This window comes from Carassius auratus, chromosome 42 (genome assembly GCF_003368295.1).
Source record: "Carassius auratus strain Wakin chromosome 42, ASM336829v1, whole genome shotgun sequence".
Lineage (NCBI taxonomy): Eukaryota > Metazoa > Chordata > Actinopteri > Cypriniformes > Cyprinidae > Carassius > Carassius auratus.
The window spans coordinates 12,106,380-12,132,683 of NC_039284.1; the positions used below are offsets into that span (position 1 = coordinate 12,106,380).

The 26,304-nt window shown below is 36.3% G+C and overlaps 1 protein-coding gene across 1 annotated transcript; it reads right to left on the reverse strand.

Moving 5' to 3' along the window:
* Positions 1-461: 461 nt before the first annotated feature.
* LOC113060668 (calmin-like) lies at positions 462-26,044 on the reverse strand. The gene is made up of 13 exons (XM_026229780.1): positions 25,626-26,044; positions 13,164-13,225; positions 11,661-11,756; positions 11,489-11,572; positions 11,300-11,392; positions 10,698-10,891; positions 10,393-10,586; positions 8,534-8,616; positions 6,513-8,447; positions 4,607-4,770; positions 4,140-4,218; positions 3,321-3,379; positions 462-1,777 (listed from the first exon to the last, which is right to left on the reverse strand). Exons 1-13 carry the CDS (start codon positions 25,708-25,710, stop codon positions 1,621-1,623), a joined length of 3,285 nt encoding a protein of 1,094 aa, XP_026085565.1. The 5' UTR covers positions 25,711-26,044; the 3' UTR covers positions 462-1,620.
* Positions 26,045-26,304: the final 260 nt, after the last annotated feature.

A 26,304-nucleotide genomic window follows, 5' to 3' on the forward strand; every position in this document is an offset into this window, starting at 1 on the left:
GTAATTTTGAATCAGTAACAGATTATAATTTGCAAAGTAATCTACCCAGCTCTGTTTATGAATAGTCATAGACACTGAACATAAAGTAAATATTAAAATCTAAATTTTATTCTTGCCTTTAAGCAATAAAAATAATAAATGTATAAAATTAGGACATGCTAAAACACACAATTAACAGTTATGGCAACCAAATGATATATCATTTATTGCACTCCAGTGCATTTAAACATGAAAATGTAACAATTTTCATTACAAAAGCAGGACATGGATACACTTAGTGACTTTTAAAAATGTTAAAGACACAAGTTACTTTCCATACACATTCTCATGCAGAAAGTTTGGCTTGTTTGCAATATTGGACATATTTTGCTTAGAAATAAATCAGGATGCAGTAACATTCTGGTTTTGTCCAGAGTTCACTTTTATTTGCTATGATCATGCAGCCAGTCTGTGCTCTTTACTGTAAATATCAGCTTACAATTTAAGAAAATATAAGATTTTATTTTTTTTTTTTACAACATATTACAGGCCTCACAGGTTCAGATTAAATCCTTCAGTTTTAGGATTTATACCAGCCCAAAGACCTAAAAACCACCACTAAAACCTTCAGCGTCCAAAATATGACAAATTCAGTCAATATATTGTATTTATAAATGTGTAAAATGACCAATAAATGTGATAGATTTTTGTGTGCTCTTGCATTTTGTAGTTTGCATAAAATATACTGTAAGTGCAGGATTTATTACTAAAATAATAGGCTAATTCATAATTTGTTCACTGTGTTGGGGATAGGTTTCAGTATCTTTAACTGAATCTTTGGCAGTTCTTTTCTTGAGTTAAAAAAAGTGCTGTTGATACTATGTTAAAGTGTCCCTTAACTAAGAGAGCCCTATATGATATTTCTTAATACCATAATACCCTGACCTTATTTTATCAAAAATGTAATTGGAATATAATCAAAGCATGCTGTGCTGAAAAGCCTTCATTTTTACTATATAACGCAAAAAATAAAGGGGTATATCTAATGTGATCACTTAAAAAAAATACATTCAAAATCTCATAGCATAATAGCTTAAAGCATACCAAATACCTTCTCTTACATTAAACAAACAGCTGCACAGTCTGACAGATACTTTTTCTTCATATAGTGTATGCACAAACAAAATAGAAGGCCAAAAAGCATGTTCTTCAGAAGCATTATAAATAATCTGGTATATCTGTTATGTAATTGTGCTGCATGTGCACCTAATGCATCCAAATATTACCCAGTTAAAAGTTGACCGAAAACAAAAACCCTCCATCTAAAAGAGAAAAAACACTTTTTCTTTGTGTGCATGTGTGAAAGGAAATAGAAAGGCACCTAAGCTGATCAACATGGCCAATTTTTCAAACTTTTTTATTTATTCCTGGTTCATGTTAATAGTTCACTCAAAAATACTCAAACGAAGAAAATTCATTCTGTCATCATTTACTCACCCTCATGTATGTTCCACTGAACATAAATGAAATCTTTATCAGAATGTCTGTACCTTAATTTTCAGGTGAATTATTCCTTAACTAGAAGGACGTGATCAGAGTTGTAGGTGTGAGAATTCATTGTCTTGTGTGTTAATATTGCAGTCACTCATCTATGTTGAAGAGGAGTTTAGGAAGCGTTCTTGAGTCAATCTGAGGCAGCACAAGAAGGCAGTACACAAATAGCCAAGCAGCCAAAAGGATGTAGACAAGGTCATACAAGGTTGTGCTTTCAGAGCTTGCAGCAATCTTGCTCTCCGAGCTGTAATGAAATGAAAGAGTGCACAAAGTATTATTCAAGTCAAATTTATTTTTACAGCTATCAGATTAGAATTTCCCCCTTGTGCTTTAAATAAGCCTTTAGTTCACACAAAAATGTAAACTTGTTTAACATTTGCCAAAATCCATTTACCAGTTATCCAAAATGTAGACAAGTTTGTTTCTCCATCAGAATAAATGTAGCATTACATCACTTGTTCACAAGCGCAGTGAATGGGTGCCGTCAGAATTAGAGATAAACAGTTGATAAAAACATCACAATAATCCACACGACTCCAGTTTCAGACTAAAATACAAGTCCTTTATCTATAATATTACTTTCTGCAGGGAAAAAGTCTGAATCAAGATAGAAATATGCACAAGCGAAAAAGAAAAAGAAAAGAAAAAACAGTTCTAAACAAATGTATGACTTTGGAGGAAGCATTATTATGGATTATTGACACATGTTGGCTGGAAACAAAATTTGAAAGTTAAAACATCTTAATGCAAGATCTTACAAACACGCAGCTTTTTACTTCAGACATTTAATGATGGACTGGAGTCATTAGGGTTACTTGTGGATTATTGTGATGTTTTTCAGCTGTTTGGACTCTCATTCTGACGGCACCCATTCACTGCAGAAGATCCACTGTGTGCAAATTATGTAATGCTAAATTTCTCCAAATCTGTTCTGGTGAAGAAACAAACTCATCTAAATCTCTGGCCTGAGGGTGAGTACATTTTCAGCATATTTTCATTTCTGGGTGAACTATTCCTTTAAATGCCCTATAAAATCAAAATTGAGTTTTTTGGCATTTAGTCTGTGTCTATTAGATTTGAACCTAATTTATATGCTAGTGCCCTGCTAAAAGTTGACTAAATTAATCTTCAGCTGATATACACATTTCAATTGTACAGTCTTTCTCTTCCAAGAAAACAAACCAAAATATTGATGAATCATCTTGCACTGTGATTCCAATAAAAAATGTCAGCATTGGGAGAGGTGCTTGTCATGTGACTTGTCAAAATGAAACTTTTCAAGTCAAGTAAACGTCATGTAAAATTACTGTGCATTTCTGTGCAAAAACAATTTCAGAGTGTTTATCACATTGTGCTTCCGTCTTTCTTAAATTACTGTTGCTGTAAATGGTTTACTCAATTATAGTACATCACTGCAAGTCTGCCATTGACAACACAAAGCATCTTACATTTGAGGATTACAGGTACAAAGATGACACCCAGTCTGAACAATTCAAACACAAAAACAAGGTCTAATAAAACAGGGATAGAAGTGTTTGCCAAAGCAAGTTTTAATGCCCTCAAGTGCACCGAGTCATTTAAAACTACAACTGCTGCACTGCATGAGGTTAGGGTGGAAAATGGGATTGACTGTTTCTGTAAGATAAGATAATAACAATAATACCACACCACAGGCTGAATCATGGATTCAAGAGTTTGTATTGCATTACAACATTTTGTTTCATAACTTAGTAAAAGATTAGGTTTATTTAAACCAATCTTCAGTACGAACATGTAGTTTTAGTTACCTTTTATTTATGATGGTACTGTGCTCTTTGCTGCCGTCTAAGGCCTTCCCATTTTGTCCCTAGTAAAAAGAAAACAACAGACTGAAATCAAAGAACATGTAAATGTACATCTGGACACTTACACTGCAAGCTGAGATAGTTATATACACCATCGTTTAACAGTTTGAAATCAGTGAGATTTATTCAAATGTTTTTGAAAGAAGTCTCTTATGTGCACCAGGGCTGCATTTATGTAATCAAAAATACAGTAAAATTGTGAAATATTATTACAATTTAAAATAACTGTTTTATATTTTTTATATTACAGAAACATTTCTTCGTATTATTATGTTGAAAACAGTTAATATTTTTGTGGAAACTATGACTATGACAGCAAAATGTTACAAACATATTATTTCTGTAACATTATAAATATTTTATTGTCTCTTTTATTCAATTAAAGGTATCCTGGCTGAATAAAAATATGACTTTCTTTCAAAAAAAATAAAAAGAATACTTCTATATCATTAACAAGGCTGTAAGATTTGAGGGCACAAACAGGAACAATGTCACAAACCCCGGGAATAGAGATGACTCTGATGATAATAATTCATAAGATTTTTGGTTGCCAGTTTGTTCCTACGTGGTTGCTAAGGTGTTCTGACTATTGTTTAGCAAATTGCAATGTGGTTTCTAGGGTTTTCTGGGCCTTATTTACTGGCAAAAGTCAAAAGAGCCCATCCACGAGTCACTATAATATTCTCGTCCCTAGATACAGCTTGAATCTTTTAAAGTCTATGCTTTTTATTGTCACTAACAATACCTCTTGCATTAACAGACCTTTGATTCGGTGATGTCAATGACCTTTCTCAAGTGTATAGTAGTCAAAGGTTGGTATGCATCCGTCACAGCTCCTTCCCTTTTAAGAGAATGACAAATTTGTTATGGCTGATGAAACACATTTCATATGCCTCACTGATATTTAAGAAACCATACATGGAGCTAAGTTACAATTAAGCTAATTTATTCATGACAGATATAATCTAGGCCAAAAAAAGTACATTTCATGACTGCAATCAGCTCTAAGGGAAAACACATTTTTACATTATCACACCATGCTGTAAGATAAAAAACGTTTGCATCATTCATCTAGAATGGATATGACTTGTTCACCAACCACCAAAGTTTTCAAACTAGACATTAAGTACATTTAAGGCAATTTGCAATGGATCTAAGAGGCTTATGAAGTCACGTCCTTCAGAAAACATAATACTCCGCTGTGGCACGTGCTATTAATAGAGCCGTACCTCAGAGCCCCACTGTTTTCTCTGGCACCAGCGCTGGTCAGGTCGTCATCTGTCTTTATGAGCTCACAATGCTCAGCTGGTGAATCAGGCTCCACTGCGCCCCATTCTCCTGGGTGCCTGTCAAATGGGTTTTGCTCCTGGATGTGCACGGATCCCGTTCTCTCCTAGATGGACACATGTAGAATATAGTGAATCTATAATGCAAGACTTAAGTTCAATATCCAAAATACAAGCCCAAGATATTGAAAATACACTTTTGTAATTCATCAACTGTGATGACTTCAAGAACTTGAATTACTAAAAGGCAAAATTATTTATATTTTACTAAGCAATTTTGCTTAATTGGATCAAAAGTGACAGTAAGACATTTATAATGTCACCGATTTCTATAAATTCAAATACATGTTTTCTTTTGAACTTTCTATTCATCAAAAAAAAAAAAAATCCTGAAACATGTATCACGGTTTCCATAGCCGTTTCATTTACACCAAATAAGCATATAAAATGATTTCTGAATGATCATGTGACACTGAAGACTGAATTAATGGGTGCTAAAGATTCAGTTTTTCCATCACAGGAATAAACTAGATTTTAGAATAAATTTAATTAGAACAGAGTTATTTTAAAGTGTAATAATATTTCACCACAAAACATTATTTTACAGTGTTTTTGATTAAATAAAAATAAAGCAAAAACAAACAAAAAACTTGCCAATCCCTTTTTAAAGTTAGTATAGTATAGACAGAGTGATAGTTTATATGAACTATGAAAAATATATACCATTTATATTCAATATATATCAGAATTTCAACCACTATTGTTTTTTATTTTGGCTTTTCTCTCCACATTTATTAAAAAAGGTAAGATGGAGAAAAAGGAGAGAGAATAGAGAAATTCCCTGAACCAGACTTAAAGGGTTAGTTTACTCAAAAATAAAACTTACAGTATGTCATTAATGAAACCCTCATTATCCCACCTTCACCATTGTCTTCTCTTCCGGGTCTGTTGTGAGCGCGTTCATAACACTGCAGTGACGCTGATGTACATGCTGATACATGACGCTGCTGACATGTTATCTTTGTTATTGGGTGCACCAGAAAACACGTCAGCAGCATCATACATAAGCAGCGTCATGAACGCGCTCACAGCAGACCCGGAAGACAAGACAATGTTGAATAAAGTCGTAATTTTTGTTATTTTTGGACCAAAATGTATTTTCGATGCTTCAAGAAATTCTAACTGACCCTCTGATGTCACATGGACCACTTTGAAGATGTTTTATCACCTTTCTGGACATGGACAGTATACCGTACATACATTTTCAATGGAGGGACAGAGAGCTCTCGGACTTAAACTGTGTTCTGAAGATGAACGGAGGTCTTACGGGTTTGGAACGACATGAGGGTGAGTTATTAATGACATAATTTTTGGGTGAACTAACCCTTTAATCCAACACTACCGATATGAGCACCACCGCTCAATATGTACAGTAAGAGCATGTGTGGCTCCAAAAAAGCCACACAAAGCACTGGAACTGAACCCAATTTTATGTTAACCTTCAAGTTATGTGAAGGAACTTGTCTTGTCTTTCATAGTTCGTCTCAACTATCAGTCTTTAATTGGGAATCAAAAGGATGCTAGATAGGAGAATGAATACAGTATTAGTTCTTTTGGCTCTGAATATTTGGTCTATACTCAAAGGACTCGATAGCAACTGTAACGGATCATTAAAGCAGGAGATCACTCGGAGTAATGTGCTCAAGTGAACTACATTTGGAAAAGGAGTTTGTGACCCTGTGAAAGAGCTCATATTATATAGATACCACTGCTTTTGTTTGTAGGTCAGTCTGTGCATTAAACTGTGCCTTGTTTTCTAGGCCAAAGGAAAGTGAGAATGAAAAATAACCTTTCTCGACTTGAATCCCTTGCTATGGTCTTCTGAAGCGTCTTCGGTGTCCGTATCTGATTCAGTAAGTGAGCGCTTGGGAGGTGCTGGCTGAAGCGGAGTCATGCTGAGGGACAGACGTAGCTCTGCGGGACCTCTTTCAGGGTAACCACGGACCCTAATAGTAATCTTTGAGTCCTCAAAGGTGCTTTCCTCTTCATTTGGTATTTCAGCACTGGACACTTCTGGATGCTGTCTGTGCTGGCTTTGGGACGGTCTAGAGTTGTTTTCTCCATCATGGCTGTTGGCTTCAGAAAGAGGCTCCACAAAGGCCTCAGTGACTGAATACAGAACACTAGAGTGGGAGTCCACTACTGATTCGGGTCTGTTATCCTTGGCCCCTCCAGGCACTGTATTGTCTGAAATCTGAGCCTGGCTTTCAACAGTTGTATTGTGAGAAAACTCTATCCTCCTTGAGTCGTCCAACTCTCTTGACTCATTCTTGAGATCACTTACAGTTCCGGTTAATTCATTGTTCTTTTCCATTGGATTGTCCTCAAAGATTACACCTGCTTCTGATTCACTGAAATGTCTTGAGTCTGAATTACAGTCCTTCTCAATTGAGTTTAAATGGGACGGACTCTCGTCACCCTGTTCGCTTGATTCAGCCGAGCTTTTCACCACTGGCACTCCACACATATAACACACTGGATCTTCATTAGGAACATCAACTTCTTTTTGGCTCCAATTCAACATAGGTTCTTCTGGCTCCTCAAATGCCACGTCCCTCACCTCACTTTCCATGACATCTTCTTGTTCCGTATCATGGAGGTCACTGTTCTCGTTGGTTTCAGAATTACTATTAAGAAGGTTTTTGCTTGGTTCCTCTGTTGGTTCTTCAGCCAGATCAGCGCACAGTAAAATATCCTCCTCACTTCCTGATATAGAAACCCTCTCGTACTGTAGAACTGGACATTCATTGTCATCCTCAAATATGAAAGGCTTCTCCTCAGGTCCATCCGTCAATTCGACAGTGTCCCTCTGCATGGCTTCTTTATTGAAAGACTCAACATTGTCCTGAAAAGGTTCGGATTCCTGAACTCTACTCACTTCTTCATCACCAGTGGAAGTGAGAAGACTCTCATCCTCAGGTTGAGCTGGCATGGCTTCCTTATTATCCTGAAAGTATCCTGAGTCACTTTCCAAACACGAAGAATCATCAGAGGATGGCTTGACTTGTTCGTGGTGTTCCAAAGAATTGGTTTCGGTTCGTTCTAAACATTCTGCATCTGATTTATTCCTCATGCCGTCACTGGGCAAATTATTAGCAGATTGTTCTTCTTTCAGATCTAAGATGTATTTGTAAGCATTGTCCTCTTCAGATTGCACAGTGGATTTGGCATGTAAACTATCCATGGAGCTCAGGGAATAGTTGCCCTCATCTATGAAAAGCTCACGGTCCAAATGATTCTCCGGTGTGCTCTCTGGTGAAAATGGTGAACCTAAATCTGAGGTCACTTCAACAGTACCAGCAGTACTGCTCTCGTTTATTGGATCCTCATTGATCCAGTGGGGGTTAGTAGTCTCGCTAAGTATCTCACTCCACGAGTCTGGCGAGTTGACAGAGGAATCCGAGAACGACGGTTGTGTAAAGCCAGTGGTGGACGCGTCTGCGTTCAAGTCCAAGAGTGGCTTGTCATTTGCAGGACTGGGACTTGATCCGACCGATGACTCATCACTCGTCCAAGGTCTGTCCTCAGGGCTGTGTGAAAAAACTGGGGAAGTGATCGGCTCACGATCTTCAGACATTGAAGAGATGAAGATCTTGGGTGGCGGCTGAACCACGTCTTTTTTGACCATATAAGACTCCCGTTTCCTCTGTACTCCATTCCGAACAGGAGGTTCGTTCATTCGAGCGCTGGCTTTGTTTCGCTCCAGAATATCTGACGTGTCATCCTGGAGAAAACAAAGCACATTAAGTTAAGATGTACAAGACTTACGGTATATTGATGTGATGATGTAATTCACTGAAACATTCCTACCTCTTCGAATCCAGGAAAGTGCTCCAAAAACTGTGACACATAGATCATTATGGACTGTTCATCAGGAGGATTCAGCATCACATCTGAAAAACCACATCATTTTTAATTCAACTGTGCAAATGCATTTCAATAGCTAAACAAAACAAAGCTATGGCAAATGGAAAGTAGCCAAGATATATTTTGTTGCATAATACAGTGGCTCCAAAAGAATTTGGACACTTCAGCCTCACTTCAATATTATTTTTATTTCTATATTCATATTTTTCTATTATATAACCAATATATATCAATATCAAACCAAGTGCTATTTATTTTACATTTAAATGTATTCATTCAGCAGACACTTTCCAAACACTATTCAAAGCAACAAGCAAACAAACACCATTATACGTTTTTTATTATAAGAGCCAATATTTGCAGTACACAATGCAGAGTTATAGAACTCAAGGGACAGCAGAAGTGCAATTTAGAAAATAAAATAAAAATTGATATTTTATATTACTGGTGTGCAATGCGGTTTGAGATATGTTTTCTCATGTTTGGTGGGTGTGTCAAAAAAGTTAGCCCAATCAGCAGCAACATGTATATAAACCACGCATATATTAAAGAGACAGCTTGCACAATGTAATTAACATAAAAATAAATACACAAGAGCAAATATATTGTTTGCAGATGTTTAATTACATTAAAGGCAAAATATCTGAAATAATAAGAGCACATGTATAGATCTGGAACTTCTTTAAGTTTGTCTAAATATCATTTAGTAATTGCAATGTTTTCTGGTCCATATTATATCCTTAGGAATGTGTGCTAGACACCGATTAATAATGTAACATAAAAATACTATACATATTTATATATTTTGCTATTTTATTGTGGAGTGACACTTTAATAAACCTTTCTTTAGTCCTCTGATTATATAATGGTAAATATTACAATTACATAGCACAACAACAGTGATCGGTAATATTTATAAGCCTAATATTTACAATAAAAATAACAAGGTCATATAGATCATAACACAGTCTAGGAAATGGATTAACCTGAAATATTTTGTCTTTCCATCCTGAAATGCGAGGTAAATGTAGGATCACAATAATTAGGAACCACAGTTTCCATCCTTCTCTCGATTGGGATGTTCTGTTTCAATCTGGATGGCAAGGGCACTGACTGTAACATCAAATGGATTTTGCATTATTAAAAAAGTATTTATACTGATTTCATCAGGCTCCGAAAAAGAATACAAAGAATGGCCTTCTCATCTTAGTTGCAACTCGTCATCAGAACAGGTTGTTCAACGCACCACCATTTCTGTTTATAAAACGATTTGCACTGTTTTTTCGGGGCTGAACGCAGCCATGGTTTTTGTTCTGCTTTGTGATTGGTTCATTGGTTGTCTTAGTCATGTGTTACAATTATTTGATACATTTTAAAATACAATAATTATATTTTAAAGAAAGAGAACACAAACTGAACTAAATTTAGGATCAATAAAGCTATTAATGAATTTTCTATTCATTAAAATATCCCCAAAAAATATACTGATCAAAGAATCCTAAAAAAAAGAATTCCTTCTTTCAAAAAGAAACATATCATAACAATCCCAACTGGTACAGGAATAAAGAATAAACTGCAGTCATATGTTTACTAAATATTACCTTGAGATCAGCTGGTTAAAAGGTATTAGAAAAAATTATAAAAAATAAAAAATGAAGAAAAAAAATCTAATTTAGTTTGGAGAAAAGTTCTAGCATCTTTTGTTTGCCGATGCTACTTTGTTCCAATCACATCTGTAAATTTTTATGTGTGATTTCATTGTTTTGAGGCCACTGTAAATCATTCAACACTTTGATATTTACCCTCAGGTTCTAGGAGTCTTGGGATGCCAAGACTGTAGTGAGCTGTTCTGAAGGCTTCCTCAATGTTCTCTCTTGGCGTTCGGAGCAGAGCCCTCCTCATATCCACCAAACTAGTGTCAATTGACTTAATCACAGCAAGGAAAGCCAGACCACTAGTCCAGCTCTTTCCAAAGTCCTGCACAGCAACTCCATATCTGGAAGAACAAAGCATCAAGCGATTCTCTAAACCAACAACAGTTCCTAAATCTAGCCAGTTCTAATAGATTAATTGAATATAAATCCCAGTGGTCACTAAAATCTCTTACTTCCTAGTACGTCTCTGGACCCATTGTAGGAGGGTCTTGATCACCCTTCCATGACCTCTTGGAGCAATGGTGGACTTTCTCTTATCTGAAGGCGAGCTGGAGTGGGAAGTGTCTGAATCTGAGCTGGTGGGTATGGATGACAGGCTGGACGAGGATGAGAACTGACTCTTAATGTTCCCTGTGAGTTCCTTGATCTGTAATACAAACAGGTCATTACTGAAAAAAAGATGATGAGCATTTACTCTGCGTGGTTGCTTTTCCTATAATCCTGCTAAGTAAACTCTTTGGTCCTACCTAAAAACTGACTAGACATAAGTGATAAGAGAGTTGCTCTGTTTCTAGACGCGATTAGTTCACATTTGGACCCTAATCCAATATTTTGTGATTCCCAACATTTTCAGAAAGTGCATATTCAATCGTTGGTCCAATTAGACATCACTGTTACCCACAGACACTTAGAAAAGACTCTTAAGTGCTGTATAACTACTCACTGCAAAACTATTTACCCCACTAAAGCCAATTAAATGTGATCTAATTCAAATGCAAAACCATCAAAATGTAGAAATAAAGAAACACGCGAGTAGAAAACAAGATTACGCTACCTGGAAAAACAGTATGATGTTCCAGATAAGTCCAAGAACTATGGATGGATTCCCATCTGCGACATCTGCTGCATCGATGCTGACTAATTTCACCTACAACCAGTAACAGATGTATCACACTTTCAGGAAAAGCATTCAGGGTGTTTTATTTGCTTTTTGTGAAGGTGTGTGGCCTCAAACCATACTTACGTTTCTTTCTTCCAGAAATGTCAATACTTTGGCGATGTTATTGAGTCTAAAAATACGATGTGAGGATGGCTTAAAGCCATGCAGCTAGAAGGTCAAAGGTCAGCATTTTCTTAGTCATTCATGGAACAGATGAAGTAATATGACTCAGAAAATCTACTGAAAAGATTCTCACCAATTTGCATCCTGAGAGTTCTTCAAGTAGAACCATTAGAACCTTCCCATCCTGGATATCACGAAACAGATCCTGCACCTCCAGACGTGGGTTGCACTGCACAGCAAAAAAAACACATGCAGTTCAGTATTTAAACTTCTTGTAAAAAAGAAAGATTATATTTCTGTCATAAATATATAAATCTAAAAAGAGAGGGGAAATCCAAATATCATGTAATAATATATATAAAAAATTGTTGTCCTAAAAGTCAAAAGATCAAATGCTTGTCAGATTGTTCTCCCGTAAAAAAATCAGTAGTCAGATATTTTGATATGAACTAAAATAGTAATTAAATATTCAGATATATTCTTAATCTAGGTCAAAAGTAAGGTTTATTTTTAAGAGAAAAAAAAGTGAAATTTTAGAAACTAAAACAAAGTTGATACAGCAAAAGTTTCCTTCGGGGTAATTATTTTTTTTACAGAGTTTGTGATTTAAAACAAGCCAACATGTGTATGTATATATTGAGTAAAATCCCACTCTTCTTCAATAATAACATTTCTCGGAAGAATAAAAAGGATATGATGGGACAACAGTGGAACTGGAGGGTTAAGGGTGAAATTTTCCACCAAAACAGAACAGACAAAGTGTAATTGTTCAATCGTGGGTCGAAGTTTTGAGAAAAAGCCAAACTTGGGGTCACAGAATAGAGTGACATTGTGTATGAAAACAAAGGATTCATCGCTGAGTGTTTTCAGTCAGTATTATGAGACTCTGAAGAATGGCAGAAATACAATCTATAAGCTGTATACATCACAAGAAGACCAGCGGAGGGCTGGCAGAGAAAATAAAAGAGCAGGCTTAAATAAGTCACCCTACTGTTGTGTTCAAATGTGTGTGTGTGGTAACTAATAAAAGGAGGAGGAGAAATCTGAGAGTAAAAGTTGTAAAAGGGAGCTTCAGAGGGTAAAATAAAGATATATATATATATATATATACACAAACACACACAAAATATATTATTTAATATGCATATGTATAGGACATGTAAAGTATTTAATATGTATAATTTAACAAAATTGAAAATTTATTTTATAATGAACAATATATATAAATAAAATGTTTTTGTGACAATTATGTAAGTTTTTTTCTATTATCCTTCGTTTTAATACTCAATTTTGTTGTAATTAACTTTTTGTAAGTAAAATTGTATTTTGCTCCAATTTTATAAAAAAATAAATAAATAAAGTAATACATTTAAACCACTATCTCCCCTGATATTTCTTCCTACAATTTAGGTTAATGTTTCTACTCATGCATAATTAATGCTAAGAAATTACAATTTCAATTTCCTTCATTAATAATTCAGCAGAGAGACAGATGTAAACATTTCCTGTTTGTAGTAGGCTACATGTTTCAAGCACAAAGAAGGCTTGATCTGTGCACCACGAGGAAAATCTGAACATCTGAAGTCTATAAACTCCTTCTACTAGGTTCATGGGATCCAAATATATTCTTACTGACCTTCTCGAGATGTAGATTCATCCATCTGGTAAATGTTCTCTTCTGCACCACCTCCCTCTCAACTGGAAGAGAAACAAAAAACACAGCATCACGTCAGCGGAGGTAAATGATGCATACTGATGAAACGGCAAGAGGTAGCTTCACCTAAAACAGCAGCTCCATGTCATTAATCACACGTAGCCTGAAACAATTGCTCACTTGTGAGCACGCCATTGCAACAAAAGCCAAACAGAACATGAACATTACAGTCAATGTGGAATGACCAGTGCCCATAAACGGCAAACCTGAGCAGTTTTATTTAATGAGCAGCCAACGACAACTTGTGCTTATCTTTGCATTATAACACTAATAATGCACTGACACTTGTAGAAACATCATTAAAACCCAAATGCTGTAAGTGTACTGCTGACATGAAGAATAAACATTATACATATTGTGCAAAGCAAAACTATGATTAGGCTAGTAAAAAAAACTACCACAATTGTGCTCTAGAGGAGCAATGCAGTTTAGCCCGGCAAGTATATCAAGTACACAATAAATCAGTGAAGGCATTATAATATGCACACTCACACACAATTATACTTAATATGCTCACAACATCAAGAAAATGCCTTAAACTTTTCTTATATCGTAAAAAATCATAAACTGTTTATGCAAATCCCAGACTGACACAACTATATTTTTGTCTTTCACCGCAGATACGTTTTGCTTGTAAACTTCTTTATTGCTGTTCTGTCTAAGATACAGTTATATCTTAATTGGTGGCCCTTGCACTTAATGACAAATATTGCATTATTTTTTTTATTTTTTTCATAAAAACATTAAAAGCAAATGATTCACATTAGTTCTATAACTGATGCTTGATCTGTATTTTATCCTTCTCATTTTAGTTATTATACAAGCCTGTTGTCTCAAAAACCAGCTAACTGAGCCAGGATTTCTAATTTGTCCAAAATGTCCAACTTTGGGTTTGTTTTGCTATTGTTTTCATATTTGCTGAAGATAATGACTGAAAAGTAGTTTGACCAATAGTGTGCAGGCACTGTGCATAATTGACCAATCATGGCAAGGTGGGATCTACAGAGAATGGTCAAAGCAAAGCAAATATATCTACGGTACATATAATGTATGAGGACTGCAGAGAGCATGTCAATAGGAAAACAAAGTTATATACCAGATATTTTAGCCAATTTAGCCAGGACATGTCTAGGAAAAAGAGAACATACGGTCACCCTATTTTCTGTCATAAATATGGTACTAAGTGGTGACTATTACTTTATGTTTGGGAGGAAAGGACACATGTTACTTTGTATCTTGTGCACACTCTTCAAAATAAAAGACATCTGGTCTAGAGAGATGGTGGCGGTCGGGGAGACTCCCACGAGACTGTGCTTGATTATATGATCCGTCAGGCAGAGCGATTACACCGTCTACCTCATCTACCTCATGATGAATGGTTTTCTTCACAAGTTTTCTCTTCCTTTGTGGCAGCTTGGATTCTATAGGTGTACACAGGAAGATCCTGATGGGGATATCACTGGAGAGTGGAGACATGGCTTTCCTCATTCAATATTCACTGCCAAAACATAAAGAGGCTCCATTTGCTAGAATCAATAACTGTGGTCCAAATGCCATGATGGAATAATGAACGAAAAGTCTAACAGGAAGTCTAGGCATATTGCCACATACATACAGAACTCAACAGCACAATAGTGCACATTGAATTTTTGTTGACACAATTTAGCACTAGCTGAATTTAAGGAGACATTTTATAGGGGTCACATTATCTAAACACTGGCTTGGGTTCTGAATAATGAATTATCTGCCAAAATCATTTCTATTAAGAAAGCACTCTACTGTGAGGTATTTATGGTGTTATTACACGTTGTCACAAAAAAAAAAAAAAATGGTTTCGACTTGGCCACTTCTTTATTTTACATGTTTATCTACGTTTTCCATGTGACTTCATAACCGTCTTCTATATTCACTAGAAACATGGGGGCTACCGAATTCAAATACGCAGGCCTAATGCAATGTTTAATGAAACAACACAGTGTTTTGTCATTTCCTGGCTTCCAAGAACTGGTTCTTTCTGGTCGGCCCTAATAAACAGTTAATTCTTGCAAAGGATTCTGGTTACTATTGGCTGCTCTTGCATTACCAGATCCAGCATGACTAACAGTTTTGATCACCTACAGTGCTTAAGATGTTTTGTCAAGTCCAAAAACAAATGGAGTCCTTTCACAATACTATGTTAATCCAACATATGTACATGTGCATCATCTGAACATGTTTTAGTGTTTATGTACCAAATCGTGAATCAATAATTGCAAAATGGTTTAAATTAAATTGCTGCACTACTTAATAAATAATAAAACATAAAAAAATATATAGTTTAAAAGCTACAAAATAATTTAAGTATGATAACATTACAATGTACAGTATGAAAAAATATTATTAAATTAAGTTTTACTAAAAATTTGTGTTTTTAAAGATAAAGTGTTTGATGAGGGTAAAGTTAATCTAAATGTAAAAATTTAGGAAAAATGCACATGCACACATTAAATATACAATATCCACTGATACTTATAAATAAAAAAAAATAAATATGGTACCATGTTCCTTAGATTTCTCATCTAGCAGTTTCTGAACACAAGAACACTTCCTGTCATATCAGAAGGCGATACACTTTTGTGTTCTACATAAAATCATACAAAAGATATGAAACTAAATAATGACTTTGATGTTCGGTGAAGCAATATCAATTTTTCGAAACTGCAAAAGCAATCCCTTTGTAGAAATCACAAAGAACATTAACACGACGGCCTTCACTTCTTTTTTCTTGCCAAAGGAGCTATCCAGCATTTCAGGCCAGGGGCCCCAGCCAAGAACACAGGCCTCTCCATCTTTCTGCACAGACGTGTCTGTTTAATGAGGGGGCCACCTTCCAGCTCCAAAGAGCCAGCACTCATAAACACAAAAGGCCACTGCCTGGTTGTGTGGGACAGCTTTGAGTACTCAAGAGTGACAGACGGGCCTGAACTCTGACTATCTGAGGGTTCAACATGAGCAAAGCTGTGGCTTTTCATGAAAATATCTTTGTTAGCACAGCTATTTTGTTTTGCTGTGACCAGCAGTTCTGTTTGTGATTCTGTTCATATAACAAATGTATGACCATAGCAGATTTTTTCTTTGATTGACTGAATATTCCATCAGATATTAAAAGAAGCTGCTCTTTATTTTTCAGCAATTATCATTACTGTAGCAGCAATTTCTAGTGTTAAAAAATTAAATTAAAAAAGTAGTTATTTGCATTATGTTAATTACAGCCCAACCAATATATAGTCCAGTCGATATTATCGGCCAATATCAGCCTGTCGCCCGATATATCGGTACCAGTGAATTTCCCACAGATTTTTTTACAGAACATATAACGCAGATGAAATGCTCCTGAATTGTTTTAGTTTGTCCATTGTTTGCTATTGGCGAGTGTAGTGTAGAGATGCACAGATGAACTTAAAGAGCCAGTAAGATGAAAATTCTAAGTTTCCTATCACTGTTTATAAGTCCTGTACATTAGGTTTTAATCCATCCAAGGTTAAAAAACATTGTCATTTTGTCAAAATATCATTTTAAAATTACCTCAATTCTCAGAGATCCCCAAATGGTTCGCACAAAGCTGTCCAAAAGATTCAATTTCCTTAAACCCCACCTTTCGGTAGCATACTGTGTTCTGATTGGTCAACTAACATAGTCAGGTTTGATTGGTTGTTCCGCACACACCTCCACGGTAAACTATGCATTAGCATCTGTTTTGGGTGAATTATGTCTTATTCCTCTCACCGCGAAGCAAACAGTAAAATGAAAAACTTGAACAGTCTCGCTGCTTTTTCTTCTGTGTGGGTGTATTCAAGCCGCATGCTTCAGTTTGAATCTGAATAGCGCGTTCAGCACGGGGGCGTGGTCACATTAGATATAGTGAAGGGAGACGTGAAAAACAGACATCGCGTTGTTTTCATATGGATTACTTTATCACAGAATATCTGTTTTCGGCAGCACTTCTTTAGTTTTAAAGTAGACATGTCAAGCTTTCTATAGATATCTCTCTCATGTCTCTTCGTTGAGTATTCACGGAGTTACAGTTCATTTTAATGTTTGTAAATGAAGATCAGCACAAACAAAGGCAGCAGACAGCACACATACTGATAAGACGCTCGGGAGAAAACAAACACATAACTTCATAATCATACTTCGCGTTGTGATTCGGAGATGCTCGTTGTTCTAAATAAAGTTGGTAATGAACCCTCTTTTATGGCCAAATGCTTTGAAAAACCCGCTGTACTCACCGAGATTAGAAAAGCAGTCATCAGTGAAATGTTGTGAACACAACAAAAGGGATTTGTTGTACTGCTCTGGTTTTGGGGTAAAAATGAATTTTAGCCATTGGTTCTTCTGATTTTCATTCTTTGGCAGTGAAAATAAAACAAACTTGCCTTTACAATTAAAAACACACTGTCTCCTCGACATGATGCTCTCACACCAACCAGAGCGTCTGTGTGTGGGGGGGTGGGGCAGGTCAGAGTTCCGTTTCTCCCAACACGGTAGGCGGAGATTATTATGCAAAGTGTTCCTAGTGACGTACATAGAGATGGGCAAAAGATTTGAAATCTATAACGACTCGTTTCAGCGATTCAGAGTCGACTCTTTACTTTAGAAGCCAATAACTTTATAAATTTTGGTTTAATTACTTTGCACATTGTTTACACTGATGGACAGCTACATCATACACTGTAATACAGGTAATTTTTGATTTCCCATCTGTGTGGCTCTTTAAACTTCACCCGAGTCCACTGCTTCAAATTATCAGTCCGCCACTCACCCGCACATATATTTGATCGTCTCATTGCAATGTTTCTACTTCTTAGTTTTGCATGTTGATATGATGAATGGATGGTTAATTTTTAACAGCAGATTCAGTGACGTCAGAGACTAGAGCTGATCTGTGCATCATGGCACGCGTCTGTGGCACTATAAAGCCTTAAGGCGCCCGGAGCTGATCGCAGCCACTCAGTTGATGCTGGTGTTTATACCGGCCACACCGCGGCCCAGAACTCATGCTTATCATATCGGTCATATCACATCACATGGTGCGACAAAATAAAATAAAACATAATCATTTTGCATTTTGTTGCGCTGCGCCACTTGCATCTGGTGTAGAACAGAACCCATTATAATCAGTGATGTTGTCTAAACTGGAGGCAGTAAACTGATGCCTTGTTCTATTTATGATGCGCTGACAGAAATTTAAATGATTTTCAATGGCTGCTTTGTTGCGTACTGTTGAAGTGCAGACACGATGTCAGCATAGTTTGTCAGTACAGTCAGTAATGCAGCAGATTGAAAAGTTAGTATCTTTCTGCAGTCCAATAGACAGCAGTGAAGTGGTGGCTTGAGTCTGATGGTGATTTAATGCTATGTTATCACCTGGTTGGAGAGACTCAATGCTAAATAAATAAACAACAATGTCCCCATCTATTACTCTCACAATGAGCTTATGATATTTGTTTACTACATTAGTAGGGCCTTATGATTTCCGCGATGCATAAAATGTGGATGGAATCGCAGAATCCAGTCATAAAACAGAACTTACTGTATAACGCAGAATTTCATAACATTTTTCTTATTTTTGATGTCTGTGAATATAAAACTGCAAAAAGACTATTTAAATTTGAATGTTCTGCATGTTCATGGATATTGTTAAATTGTTAAATACCCTGCCTCCACTACTTAGGCCTATGTTTGTCACATCATTATAACTTTTTGAGCAAAAAAAAAGGGTTTATGTACTGTATATATATTCGGTTTATGCAGGCTATATACTGTATACTATATAAAGTACCAGTCAAAAGTTTGGACACGTTTGGACAAACTTTTAATTATACTGTACTATAATATAGCCTGAACATAAAGAATAGCGGCCGATATATTGATATAAGCCTTTTTTTACTCCCTAATATCGGTATCAGCACTGGTCCCCCAAAAAACCATATCGGTCGAGCTCTAATGATAATGTCTAATGAATTTTGCATTGTGACATTATGTTCATTATGTTCACATATTGGTTTGTTCTTAACTGTCAGGAAAATAATGTCATAATGCAACAAAGTAATTAAAAAAAGAATTCTTTGTGCAAAAATTCCATATTTATTTTTCTTAAAATTTTGTGGAGAATTGTGACCAAAATGTATAAAATTAACAGGCAAAAATTAAGTAAATGTTTTTTTTTCCATAGGAATGCATTTTTCAGCACTTCAGGATGGAGGTTCTCTATGCACTGTGAAAACACAAAATTAATCATAATGAAATCATTAATGAATAAACTGACTAATCAATAATGAAACAGTCATTTTCATTATCGTATTTTACAAACCATTTAGTTGTTCCAACCGTAATTAATAATATTGAATTATATCAAGGGCTGAGTGAATTTATAACAAGACGGCTTTAGAAATATGCTTTACGTTTTAAGTATTAGCTTATTTGCAATCATTTTGCTTAACAAAGTAAACTCTACTCCATTTTCAGTTCCCAATGAATAGCTCATACATGTTCCCACATATCTCTTAAAATTACATGACACATTTTTATTTTGCCCAAAGTTTGCATTTTGAGATCCACAGAAGTTCACTTCATAGGACAAATAGCTTATGTTACAATGATTTTTTATAACAATATTTTGAGAATCAAATGCAAGCATTTCAGATAAAGTAACTAACAAAATCACTTAAGTTTCAGTGACCAGATTCATTATCATTCAGGACTCTTTACTTCCAGTCTGTCTTCACCTGATAAATCCACAGAGACTCAGAATCATGTGACTGTCATTTGCTTAATATGCAAAGAATGGGTTTGGCAAGTGAGATATCATCCAGCAGAAAACCAACCATTCTTGCATTTAGGAGACATTGTGAATTTTAACAGGAACATTTCCCATGTATGGAACGAGAGGGGCTACACGAAAGAAGGTCTTTTGAAATGTATTTAGGGCTTTTCATTAACAAGTTAAATGGTCAAAAACTCTACTGTGTTCATTTAAAAGATAGAACACAGGATAACGTCACAGAGTCATGCTACAGTTTAACTGAACCTCTGAAAGCAGCCATTGTGAGCATGTCAATGTTTTCCTTAGTCTAAATAATAGAGTTTTTGCATTGTAACATTCTTAATTAAAACAGATTGTTCTCCCAAATTTTCATTAAAATGCTCATAAAACAAGTGTTTCTCATTAGAAAACATTATTGTTATTAGAATATCTTTACTGTAGTAGAAATTTGTTAAATGTAAAACAATAAATGAATAAATGGTTTTGTGAGATTCACCCATAAAAATCTAATGTGAATTGAAATATGAAGCATTTCACAGCATGAAAGAAGTGAACACTGAAGCATTTACATGCTTAAAAAATGGGATTAAATTGTCACAACTATATTTGTTTCAGAGGCTTAAGGACTTCAGAGTGGAAATGACACTTCAAACATCAAATGAATCGTACGTCTGTCCCTAGACTGGGAATGAGGTACCTACTCAGGCTGTGCAATGTCAAGAGAAAACAGCTCACCTCTGATCACAGATGTGCAGAATTAATAAACAGACATATTAATGTTGGTGGGTGAATGAAGAAATTTACAAAAGATATTCAAAAACCTGTTGGCTGATATTCTCACAGCATATATGTTTATAAGACAAAATGTTAGCATTTAGCCCTGTAGTGCTTAGCTCAGAATATCAGCAGAAGAGGTGTTATTGTTGGACAATGGCTATTATCTGTCAGCCCAAAGAGTTTAATTAAGCCTTTCACAAAAGCCCAACTCTACTTGACACCAAGAGACTCTTATGCAAGAGCAATTAGAGCCTGATTCTCTCCCTAAGCAATTTGCAGTGAACAATGTAAAACTGACAGTTTTGCAAATCTGCCATGGAGAAACCTCTTTGACCAAACCATAACAGAGGCCCGTAGCATTTATGCAACTCGTTGATGATCCAGCAATATAACGTTTAAGAGTAAAGGATGGATGTGCTTTTCATGATGAACGACGTCATTCATTAAAATTAAATTAAATTTTAACCAACTGTATCGTTTAATTAACAGCGGTTAATTCCATCAGGTGCATGATTTCACATAGAGCAGCTGTTACTACACAGAGCCGTTGTTAACTGAGAAGATCCACCAAAAAACGCTGAAAATGAACGTGGATTTGCGCATCTTCTCTATTAACAACGGCTCTGTGTAGTAACAGCTGCTCTTTGTGAAATCATGCACCTGATGGAATTAACCGCTGATTAGAAAACCGGCTTTACTGACGAGATGCGCATAACGATCGGCCGATCGTGATCGGAGCACCCCTAGCCTAAACTGATGCAGACTATAACATCCCATAAGCAAAGCATGAATAAAGCAATCCCGCAGTTATCCATTTTGAGATTCGCCAGTAACTGTCTTGGAAACTATAGAGTTAACAAGGTTTACATAATTTCTCAGCTGCAGAGGTTTGTAGCACTCAGCTGCATCCTCCTTACATGCAGCCTGTGTCAGGCAGGCGAGTCGCTCAGGCGTGCTGGAGAAAGTACTGCTAAATATAGATAATGGTACACCTACAGTATGGCTCTCCTTCACTGATGATTCGGCTCTAGATGTCCAGAGACAAACAGAATCCCTAAAATCTAAAAAAGGAGAATTGTGGGAAATGGTAGTGATATTTCAAGGGGACTCCTCAAGTAACACAAAGAAAATATGGAACTATGTTTGAAGCTAAACAACAGGGAAAGCACTTTTGAAAAGAACAGAGACTGGTGCATTGTATTGTATGGATTGGATTCCAATCAGACAATACATATGAATGCTGGGTTTTGAAGGGTTAGTTGAGTTCTTCCAAAAATGAAAAGTCTGTCATCATTTACTCACCCTCAAGTCATTCCAACCCTGTACAACTTCCCTCTGTAGGACACTAAAAGGAGATATTTAGACAACAAATACTGAGCTAATGATGACTGAATTTTCCTTTTTGAGTGAACTATCCATTGAACCAATCAACATGCCACACAACAAGGATGGACTACTTAGATTTCATCATTTCAGCATGCTTCATTCATAAACAGGGAACAGAAGGGATGACTTTAAAGTGAGGCTAAAGTGAGTTATCAGAGCTGCTGCAGCTGCCTAAGGAAAATTAGATATGAAAACCAAAATAACGGAAAAGAAAGGGAGATAAAGTCCTGATTTCCAGACGTCTCTGCAAACTCATACCAAAGACTTCTACCCTACGGTCAACTCTTCTTGAAAAGCTTTCTAATATAGAACAGCGCTTTCCAAAAAAGAAGTGCCTGCTCTGCAAGTGTGCATGTGAAGCAGGAGAGGAGGGAGAACTTCAGTAATTTCTCATTCAACACTTCATATGAAAAGCTGTCCTGTTTGACAACTCCAAAACCATTTCATCCAGAGAGAGGTGAGTATAGTCGCACTGATCTCTACTTTATTGCACTTTTTCAACCATAGCCCACACTGGCTTTGGTTCAACACTTCGCAGATGTGACTCTTGCACTGAATACTGCCATCATCAGCAGCATTTTGCTTCATGGCACTTACAAACCAAATCCAAACCCTGAAATACAAACACATGCTTTCTTAGAAGCACAGCGTTTGGTTTCAGTTTCATTATTTGCTAAATATAATTCCAATAATCATAACAGTAATCTATAAAAGCATATTTAGCCTATCTGTTTGTATGTTCTATTTACATCTTTTTATACATATCTATTTAGTTTTAAGTGTCCTATATTGTTGATAAAGGTATTAATGAGTATAATAAAGGAAGAATATTTGTTTCACTTGCATATCATGATGAACAGATCTCAAAATAATCCTCTAGCAAAAACAGCAAATATCCTTCAATTATCAGCTCTAACTCTACTATCTCTATTGATGATGATAATTTCATTTCACAAGTTACCACTGAATAATGTATAAGTCACTGATATTTTGTGCACTTCTAATATGCAGAGGAGGTAATACCATGAGGTAAGGAGCGTGTGTGTGTGAATGTGTGTGCACACATGCACATTTAATACAGATATGGATTTTGCCTCCTTTTCAAAACAAACCTACGGCAGACATGCACTGAGATTAATCTGCATCCCAATTATCTGGAAAGCACTGAAAGGCCTGACTGTGGGAACAATGCACTGAAATTCCAGTGGTCCAATGCAGAGGGCATTGCTCTTTTAATGAAGAGAAGATGTTAATGTAATCTGCTTCCAGAATCTGTTTTCTGCAGTGCTTCTTTTATATTCTACAGTAATTTCTCTACCACTAAGCCCTATACAGGCCACATTACAAACTAATCCTTATTGCAATGAACAGCACTAGGCCACAGGAGCAGAAGGGCTTCCATCCAGTCTGAAAGAATGTTCATTCTCTCCCCACTTGACATGTTTTTAGTCATGCAACCTGCAATACTTAACACATAAAACAGCCCTGAAATGCCAGCGGCCAACACTGAGCAGTGATTAACAGTGAACATTAAAGTAATTGATGGCAAAGCTGAGAACATGCACAATCACTGGTGTGTAAAACTCCTGCTCATTAAATCAATTCTTTCCAGGGTAATGATTTATTCTTGTTTATGCGTCAAACACGCAGGCCAGATGCTGCTTTGCAGGTGAATACATGCAGACTATATTCAGATAACTCTTGCTTCCCTTCACTAAAAAGTTGTCTATGAAAATTAAAAAGACTGGTATTCCAGTGCCTCATTGGTATTGCATCGTGTCCATAACACAACATACAAATTTGGTTTTTAACAGTTATTCAAACTCTCAAAATTATATGGTTATAATCATCAGCCTTAAGTTAATAATCATACAAAGTACTGAATAAAAGTCCACTTACGGCAAGCTTTATTCTTTAAAACTAACCAGTATCTATGTTATTTGTACTTATTGTATAAACTTATTTATTAATAGTAAATTATCCAGTAGCATCTAAAGCTTATGCTCAAATACTGACTAGATGATTGTTTGCCTGAACATAAATTGACTAATATCTGTCTTAATTCAAAGTCAAATAGGTTTCGGCATATTAAAATAATAACAAGTCACCTCAAAAGCTCAAAACTCATGGTCAGAGGCTTAAAAAACCTAAACATGTAAACTCTGTAGAATTGGCAATGACCTCTGTTACTGGAACTCACCAGCTGTCATTGAAAATGAATGTAAATATAAATCGCTGTCTATGTAAACAACCCAAAATAAACATACTTATTGTGGATTCTGAAAGCATTGCCACAGATTTCGCTTTTGGTTCGCAGTTTTTCGTGTGGTGTTTTGACACAAACCTCTTGTGGGGGCGGGGTTAACAGTGATATACTCTGATTGGATAGTGAGCTTTTGATGGACAGGTGCTCTCTGACCAGGAAGTACAGACGTCACTCAGTGGCGTGCGCCGCGCATATTGAAAGCTCTCATGGTGATTAAATCTGGTTTCTACCGCAAAAATTATTTTTCAGACAAAGTGAAAGAAATTTACTTTAAGCTCATACACAGGTTCTACCCTGTAAAGAAGTTTATACAAAGATTTAAATCTCTTGTCCTTCAAGGCAGCTTGAAGTAAGCTTGTGTTACTGAAGTAACCAACAACACTGATTCAAGTTTTTCATGTTACAGTGTGCAACAGTTGTTGCGGGTAGTTATTGTCATTCAGTAACACAAGCTTACTTCAAGCTGCAGGACAAGAGCTCATCTTAACAGACTGAGACGATCGAAGGTCAAATATTATTTACATATTTAGTAATATAAAGCACCGCGAGAGCTTTCCAATATGGGCGCCACTGTCCATCAAAAGCTCACTATCCAATCAGAGTAAATCACTGTTAACTCCAACCCCCCCCCCCCCCCTGCGAACTGCGAAGCAAACGCGAAATCTGTGGCAATGCATTCAGAATCCATGATCAGCGAAAACGAATCTTTGAAAAACATTAGGAAAAATGCATATTTGAAGAGCCTGTTACATTTGTGCAACTGTGTAAATTTTTTTTTTCATTTTCATTGTGTTTTTCTTCTTTTGTAATAGCATATTTTTGATAGTTTCTGAAAAAGTTACGTTCAGTTTTATAAAGTTACGTTCATTTTTATTTAAGCAAATGTAATACCATAATATATATATGCTAGTCACTATTGCATACATTATTGTTACTTAGAAAAGAGGTACGAGCAAAAAAAAATAAAAGAACGCATGTTAAAATGGCTTGCCATCATGGAACACTAAAGCGCAACACTGTGTGACGGGTATTTTTTCATAGCGAAACCTGAATGGAGACATTGCATCTACTCGAGTTACTTCCTCTACCAATGTTATTGCACATGAATATTTATCGTGTTTTACCCATCCGATGACTCCAGCACTCTTACCTTGCAGATTCTGCACTCGGATGTCGCTGATCTGCCCGATCAATTCCTCCCGTTCAAACCAATCATCCCATTCGTGTCCCGCCATCTGGATCAAACAGAGAGTCGCTCGTTTTATAAAGCTCCCGTCCCGTGATGTCGGTCGATTTCTCTCTTATAAAGTGCTCTATGTGTGGCCAGGCGGTGACCATGAGTGGAGTTCGTGGAGGTTTCAGAGTTATAGATCCGAGGAGATGCTGGTGTTCGGCTCCCGCATTGCTCCAGTAAAGTTACTTTGATTCCTCGGGACGCACAGTAAAGTATGTCCAACGCAGCTTGGAGGAGGAAAATGAGAGGGAAATGTGCGAGGAAAAACCACCTGGTTAATGTTTGCAGGATTCTCTGCACACCCACACTTACCTCCGATACTCTGAGGACGGGACTGTCTCTTTCTCGTTTGATTCGTGAACGAATCATTGATTTGAACTGATTCTTTTTAAATCGAATCGTTTGGCAAACTCAGTTGCGATTTATGGAAGCCGGTTAAATCATTAAATGTTATTGCATTATATATTAAGTCTTATTGGCCGGATTTCACAGACCAGGGTTTAGATTAAGTCACGATTAGGCCATAGTTCAAATAGATAGGCTAATTTAAGTATTTTTTATAAACATGCCTTAGAAGAAAAACCATCTAAGTGCA